The 8,337-nt window shown below is 42.5% G+C and overlaps 1 protein-coding gene across 1 annotated transcript in view; it reads right to left on the bottom strand.

Moving 5' to 3' along the window:
• The window catches only part of itga8 (integrin, alpha 8), a 42,398-nt gene extending 34,958 nt beyond the window's left edge, over positions 1 to 7,440 (bottom strand). The window contains exons 1-6 of the mRNA XM_040029590.1: positions 7,006 to 7,440; positions 6,600 to 6,730; positions 3,776 to 3,876; positions 2,943 to 3,066; positions 1,138 to 1,199; positions 649 to 694 (exon numbers count right to left, since the gene is read on the bottom strand). Of these exons, the coding sequence (XP_039885524.1) occupies positions 649 to 694; positions 1,138 to 1,199; positions 2,943 to 3,066; positions 3,776 to 3,876; positions 6,600 to 6,730; positions 7,006 to 7,199 (658 nt within the window). The 5' untranslated portion in view covers positions 7,200 to 7,440. The remainder of the gene's footprint in view (positions 1 to 648; positions 695 to 1,137; positions 1,200 to 2,942; positions 3,067 to 3,775; positions 3,877 to 6,599; positions 6,731 to 7,005) is intronic.
• Positions 7,441 to 8,337: the final 897 nt, after the last annotated feature.

Consider the following 8,337-nt stretch of genomic DNA (forward strand, 5'->3'; position numbering starts at 1 on the left):
CTACACCTATTAAGACACTTCATCCCTCTGCTTAGACTACCCATGCATATCCAGCAATCTGACTGACCTCAGCTCTGACTTTATCAAGGAGATAAATCGTTCTGCTTCTTTGCTCTGTGTCTGACTCTCATCAACATACTCCATCACTTCTCTCTCTGTCATCTCCATCGCCGGGCTCTATCACTCAGGCCGTCCTGTCTGCTCTCTCTCTGCCACCCCTTTCCTTTGTCCTTCTCAACCCTGCTGCCTCGGCTTGAGGTTCTTCCTCTCCCCTCAGAGCTCCCCAAGCTCCTCTGAGGAGCAGAGGGGCAGGTCCTCCACTCCATTACCCCCTGATCAGCTCATTACAGAGCCCAAACACCAACTTCCTGTTACACCGTTTCAGACAGAGCGACGCATTAAGTAAAAAAAAAAAAGGAGGAAAGGAAAAGCGAATATAAAAGGGTTGCAGAGAAAGGGACGCATTTTTTTTCCACCTTCGCTTAGGTAAGATTTGGAAAGTGTGTCCAGTGTGCATATGTGTGTAGGTGGGCTGTCCCGACTGCTAAACTCATCTCCATTCTTTTCTCTGATTTGAACACTGTCCCACTGATGAAATCACTGCAAGAGAGAGACAAACAAAGGTTTACACACTGCTGTTTCAGTTACCTTGCCAGTAAAAGCTTCCAGGTCCTCCTACCACCAGCTTTCCTTCCTGGAATAAATACAATTAAGTAGGCTTAGTCATATTGGAGGAATTGTTATTAAATAAATTGTGCAAGTGTGACTAGAGGTTTATAAAATGTGTATAGCTGTGTGAATGTGCCCATATGATTCCCGCTGCCTTCTGACATCCTGAAGAGAATGACAGCTTCCTGTACGTAAGGAGGGTAAGGCCGGACCATGAGTGAAAGGTCAAGGTTCATACTGACTATACAGTGAAAGAATGCGTGTGTATATGTTAGTGTGTTTATGTGTGCCTGGTCTATTGTGTTACGAGGCGATGGGTCACATCGGGCGTGGAGGCTTCTCTAGGCACAAATGCTCTCTGATCTTCCCATTGCCCATAAATTTTGATGGGAGTCTTCTCTGCGTGAACTCTGAGAGTGTGCAGGAGGTTTTGGGGTAATAAAGGGTAACTGCCGCTCCAGTCTATACCTTGGTGAAATCCACACTGAAACCAGCCTGGCAGAATCCCTGTCCCTCTGGGTCTGGATCATCTGCAAGCAACATGAACACACATGCAAAAACTGAAACAACAGAAGCGCTCAAAGGAATATCTTACTTATTTTAGGGAAGTACTTTTGGCTTGCACATAGAAACTACCTGAGATTGAAGAGAGAGCGAGAGGGCAATTAGGTCTCACCCACGCAGGAGGGAAGAACAGTTCATGGTTCTCCACTGACTTTCTTAAGCACAAAGGGGCCTCGTCATCAAGTTTGCAAGAAAAATACTGATAAATGCATGTGGAGTGGGACGCACGCAGACCTACACACAGTGCAGCTCTAGTAGGAGTGTTTTTTTTTTTTGAACAAACTGCATTTTACTGTCTCATTGGGAATAATGCAGGGCACAAGTCTTCACAGGAATTAAGTAGAATTAAAAAAGAGGGAATTTGTGATTCTGCTGTATTAATGTTGAATGGTCTGACAAAATTCCAACAATGCAACAATTAATTGGTACTTTTTTTTGTCTTGAGACAATTTCCTGGTATTCAACTGTGCCAAAATCATAGCTTCTAATAGATGAAACCATGTAACTACAACCTACTGTCAAAATAAATATTTAGATAATTAAGATAATCAAGCACTTACGGCATACATAAAAATGTAAAACCACTGATGTGTGTGTTTCTGTTTAAATTACTTCATCTAACGGCGCATGAACACACAAAACATATGTGCCAATCATAAATTGTTCTCCATCTCAGTGGCCCCCTGGAGTGACCTTTAATGATGCGGAACTACACAAGCGCACTTATAAACAATGTGTTACAGCCTGAATAGTTGCACATACATGTTAAGATAAAGCAAACTAAAAAGAAAAAGCTTAGAAACACGACGCAGAAATACTTCCCCTGTAAAACAGGGCACAGTCGTTCCCTCCTCAGGAAGAGCTGAGTTTACGGCTTTGAACCAACTACCAGAGGGAGCACAAATATGAATGTCTGTGTATGTGTGGACAACAAAGGCTAGGTTTTCTCTGCTGTTTATGATGTGCCACCTGATAGCCTTCATTTCTCCTTATCAAAGTTTAATGCCGGCTCATATCGCTGCACAGGGGGAGAGAGATCACAGGAAGGAAGTGAGAATGAAAAAAAGAAAATCCCATAAATTCCATTTACAGAACTGATGACAGAAAGAAGAGGGCCACAGAGAGAGTCTGATAAACTGTTAGTGACGGATATATTTTCAGGTTACTGTGGCAACTTGTAAAACATCAGAGAAAGTGATTTATTCTGGAAGCACAATTCCATACCTTCCCTACCCGGACCTCGCCACGCACACGGTTTTTGTTTTGTTCGTCTGGGTTTTCAGATATCTTTGTAATCCTGACTGTGATGGTCACAGGAGAGAAACTGAGGATTATTCTTGCTCCGAGCAGCTCATTTTATATACGTGCTGGAAATCTCAGGCATATATCTCAAAACCAAAACTAAACCAAATGCTATCTGTAGGCGCAACAACATCACAGACGATGAATGCAAGTTTATATGAATATTTATATGAATATTTGAATAATTTATATGAATATTTAGTGAACATCAGCTTTTTCCTGTCCACTAAAATGAAAAATATGCACTTTGTATACGTCATGTGATATCGTGGTGTCTTACTGGTCGACGCGACGTGGTTAATTTTCTGTTTATCCTGATAGCAGAGGCAGAAAACAAAGGGAGGAGGGGATGAAAGGAACAACAGGTTGATGGAAACATTTCCAGACAGGGCTGCAGAGTGACTCACTGGTCCTGCATGGCGAGTACTCTGCGTAGGCGCTGAAGTTCTGGACGGCTACATAACAGGTCCCGACTGGGTCTTTCTCCCCACTCATCTTCACTGTCCGCCAGTGGTACAGAGGAGCACATGCCTGCCCAATGAAAAAAACCCACTTTGATTCCGGTTTTAAAAACAAATGACGGCCATAGTTAGTTTTGTTTATTATCCATTTGGAAGTTCCCTTTCTGTCAGTGCAACTGCCAGATAAATACAACCACAACAGAAAGGACATTACAGTTACAGGAAATACATTTAAGAACAAAGTGCTCTGCAGCAGCGTCGCAACAATACACAAAAAACCAAAAACTGTGTGACACCGCGCGAGTGCCAAACTCCTCAAATCACCTGGATTTGTTTAACAGTTATGTTGGAAGGTATGACGGAGAAGTTGGCCACAGGAAGTCTGCAAAGGCGGTGTCTTGTACTCCCACCCTGATGGTGACAATTTCTTTTCACCAGACAGAGTGTGATATATTTCTGAGGAATGCTTGCTCTTACGCCATTACATGGAACTTTTTCATTTCCATTTATGAAAAAATCTTGCAGCTTTTGCATGGAATTGTAGTGCCCTTGTACCTGAATCCCCTGACACCAGTTAATCATCCTAGATATTCTTATTAACTTACGACTTATTATAATATGGTCACCATGAAGAGCTACTTGCTGGTGCGCCTTCCCTCTTGATCTGAAATCAGTTAAGATTTCATCAGTTTTCTTTAGAAAAGAGGGGAATGTAGGGGGAAAATCTGTGTGGGATAAGTTAAAAGATTCAGATAATATCTGACTTTATTTCCACTCACCACCACTTCGCCTCTGTGTGCTCTGACCGATGCTCCAAACCACTGGTGCGACTTAAACTCCAGAGGCTCTCTGGTACCATTTACCTTAATCATTCTGTTATCTGGAGAGAAAAAAAAATAAAGACATAAAGGGTACCGTAAGAGTACAGAAAATATATAATGTATAATGGATGGCAGTAAAAGCGATATTGAGATATTGACCATTGAGGCTGCCTGTAGCTCTGCTTGTGAGCACAGAAAACATTTGCCCTAGATACAATAAAGAACAAACAGCAACATCATAAACAGACCAATAACACACATCAGAACAACATCTGTCCCCCACAAACAGACATTTGTCAAACTACACAGACTTTTTTTTTAAGTTAAAGCTCATAAAAAATAACAAGACTTAAGAGACTCATTCTGACCCTACACAGATACATAGAGCCCCCACCCCCTCCCCACAAAGCGCACATGGACATGGTTCCTCATTGAGATTACAATTATGTGTCGACTTGGTGTTTAGTGTGTGTACATGTTTGTTTTCGCTCTGTTGTAGGTAGTTTTCAGTGTTAATAAAGTCCAGCCATGCAGTGCAGACCTCTCTTCATTAAACACCTTCTTTTAGCAAGCACACACTAAAATTACAGACAACCAGATGTACAGTACAAGTTTGCCAGTTAAAGTCAAGATTGATTTTAGATTATATATAATGTAGATTATATATATGTGTGTGTGTGTGTGTGTGTGTGTGTGTGTGTGTGTGTGTGTGTGTGTGTGTGTGTGTGTGCATTTTAAAAAAGGATTGTAATCATTAACATTGCAGTGTTGGCAATACAGGTTCAATTAAGTATCAGTGCCACTTTTATTCCCAAAGCCTGAGTAATAGTGGATGAGGGTATTGAATGATTACCTTCACAGCATAAAACCACGATCGGGTTATGCGAGGTGTTGCTTTCAGATGTGCATGTATTTTGTGCGATTGTGAACATTACCTACATCTCTTCTTGGAAAAGGAAAATAGAATTTCAAAAATATTCATCATTTTTAAGTGTTTCTAAATGAAAACATCATTTTTCTGGTAAACTGAGTAGCAATGCATCAGCAGAGCAGACGTGAAGCAGTGGAGTATTCAGCTTTACTTTCCAGACTTCTTAACTCACACGGACATCCAATCGATCATTAATCTGTGATAGCATATCATCCCCTCTCCTGTTCACTTCACTTCACTGGCATGACTTGACACATCTGCATAATGTCACTGAAACCATGCACACGCATAATCAGACGCACGTGAAGTTGATATATGGACATTAACCAGTCAAGTGCACACAGATGCTCAGCACTCTGCTCCGGATACTTTGTACAGTGTGCATCAGTGTGTGTATGCATGTGCCTCCTACCTAGTCTGGTTTATACCTGTAAGAATGGGTCTGCTGTAACTCTAGAAATATCCACAGTGGCCACGGTCATCAATCAACTTGTGCATAACCCCCCATTGTAGTGGAAAGATGCACACATGACTTCACACACAAATTTGTTCCACCAAGTTTATGCCTCTGTCCCTCAAACCTGAAATTAACCCCCAAAACACTTCAAATTAAAACTAAACCCCCCTCGGTGAAAAATAACTGTAATTAACTTTAGAGAAAACAAAACATCTCAGTCTTTATCTTCATGGAGCCTTGCTGTAGTTCAGGCAGAACACTGAAGCAGTGCTTTTATCAGCTGATCAGCTATCAGCAGTTGCATTTCCGCATCAGCTGCTTGTTGATAAATTATCCAGTCATAGTCACACTGTAGTATAATAATATGACAGATATACGATCTCTGCAGCAGTATGGCTTCCAACTGCAGCTTCATCTTCAAAGGTTTTTTCTTATGGATTGAAGGTTTTTATGTTAATTCAGTTACAATCTGCTGTTTATATATATGTACATCTTTCTCTGGATCCTGTTGGATATGTTAGATCTGCCCATAACATTACAAGAGAGTAGAGTTACTCCTATCACTGCACTGATAAGCCAGTTGCTTCACCACTTCACTTTTTGTGGTCATCACAAAGATGTTAGAAGTCCTTGTAATAGGTGTGAGAGAGAGAGAGAGAGAGAGAGAGAGAGAGAGAGAGAGAGAGAGAGAGAGAGAGAAGGACAGACTGATGGAGGGGAGGGAAAGGAGACAGGGTTACATTTTCAAGATCTAATAAAAAGCAGACCTCGCCCAATCCCCCTTTCTTCCGAAGGGAAACTAAATTCCCATGTGCATTCAGTTTACCCCCTCCTCTCTCTCTCCCTCTTTCTCTCTCTCTCACACACACACATGCCAACTCAGATAGAGAAGCGTGTGTCAGAGACATTAGACCCACCAACAAAAGTTGATTGGACACCACTGTTGATAATATACTGGATACCATAATCAACATGATGAAGAAATCCACCAGCAAACCTGCCATACTGTTTTTTCTTTTTTTTTTCTTGTTACAGGAAGCTGATGAGACCCACATGTCTCATCTCTCTCTCTTTTCATCCAATAACACTTGCGCCAACTTAAACAGACACACACAGGTTATAAAACAGTGGTTTCAATTCCAGTAACATCTGGGGCCACCTATGATTCTAAAAGGAATTATTACAAGTTTAATAAATGATGGTTCAATTTCATCTCTGGTATTAAATAAAACACTTATATGAGAACTCATGAAACAATGACTGTGACAGGTTCACGGTTTGTCCAGCTCAAACGGGTAATCCTTTCTATTTACTGCAAAGAAACCAGCAGTCTACCTCATGTTTATTCAGGTCAGTGAGAAAGACAGAGAGAAAACAGGCTTCAGGTAACTCACTGGAGTTGTCAAAGGGTATCTGTCTGCAGCTCTCAGGCAGCCCAGGCCAGGGGCAGTAATAAACGGCTCCAGCCTCTACGATGCCGGGCTGGGAGGTGTTGGCTTTGGGAGCCCCAACCAGCACACTGATCCTAATAGGCAAAAGAAAAACCAAGACACATGCAAGACAATGTACTCTTCAAACAATACATAAACTCTCATACATGGCAGGTCCTTTTACTCTGTTTTCCTTAATCTGTCAGAGGTAAGACAGATAATGACGCTCATGGATTTTCATTATTCCCCCCATCACTCTTTTTCTTTATTATTTTATTAGTATTAGTGTTAGGCAATGTGTTGAATTTGTACAGGTACAGTTTAAGAAGAACTTCTGCAGGACAGCTTCAGCCCTGATGTTGCCACTCACGTGTTGCTGTCGGCGGTAGCTTGGTAGAAGTCCACAGCATAACCGAAGTAACTTCCATCGGGTCCCCTATAAACTGTGGGATGCTCTGCGTAAAAGTTAAACCCCCAAACTCCGTTTAGCGCCGACGAGAGCACGGACAGAACACCCAGAATACACATCCCAGCATATGAAACACCGTCCCATCCACGCTCCATCCCAAGGAACAGCAAGCTTCCCACTATTCCCAAAAAGTGAGACAGGGGGTGAGAGAGATTCCAAGATGCAGGTGAGGTTTGCTCGCACAGTCCAGAGTTTAAGCCCGCCAACTCTCCCTGCTCCTGGTTTCCTTCATGCACTCTGCTGCGCTCGCCCAGAACTGACTCTTGACACCCTGAAACCACCAGTCTGCCCAGAGCCTCCACACTACACAGCCGCGCCCCCGCCTTCCGCACAAAACTTTACCCCCCACACATCACAAGGCAACCCCCCCCCCCCCCCCAAAAAAACAAAAAAAAAACCCCCCACATCTGAGCGCGCAGAAGAGACTGGCGCGTCACCGCTCCCTTTATAGCGCAGGAGCTTTTCTAAGACATCCCGAAACAATAACTAATATTAAACACTGGGCCGAGCACGCGCAGATATGGCCAGTGCGCACGCAAACGCAAAGAGACTGGTAAATTAAAGCACATTAGAGCCTACTTTTACGGGCTAACCATGCCGTTAAACAGGGCTGCGTTTCCTTCCGTGGAGAATAATCACTTGTAATTATGTCAGTAATTATTATGTCGACTTGCAGGGGAAAAAGAAAAGAAAAATCGAGGTATGTGCTAGTTTTGTTAGGCTGCATATCTTAGAAACCCCCCCCCCCCACCTTTCAAAAAAACTTTTGAAGAGGTGACAGACCACGCAGTAGAATATATTTAGCTCAGCACACATCAGAGCCTTTTTTTTTTAAATTGTAAATAAAAGGAAGGAAACAAAAAGACACAAACCCGCAAACCGCCTCTTATTATCATGGGAAGTTTGTTTTAATTAAACCAAGCTTTATGGGACGTTAGTGATAAATTAAGTTCCCCTGGCAGGCTCGCAGGGTTGTAAAAACAGTGAAGCAGCGCAAAAGTGAAGCGTTTTTTCTCCCCCCCGCCCGCAAAGGTGAGAAGATGTAACCGTCACCTAACAGATAAAAGGAAAACTTCCACACCTGTACAAACCCTGCCTGTGTACCTGTGTCCTCTGCTTCATTTTACTTTATTATCACAGACTTGTTCGACTTTGTCTGCACATCTCTCATCCCCCTTTTCCCCTTTTGTAGAGGAGTGAAAGGTTTGTGTGTCTGCCCGTTTGTGACAGAGA

Source organism: Simochromis diagramma, unplaced genomic scaffold, assembly GCF_900408965.1.
Source record: "Simochromis diagramma unplaced genomic scaffold, fSimDia1.1 OVJJ01000361.1, whole genome shotgun sequence".
Classification (NCBI taxonomy): Eukaryota; Metazoa; Chordata; class Actinopteri; order Cichliformes; family Cichlidae; genus Simochromis; species Simochromis diagramma.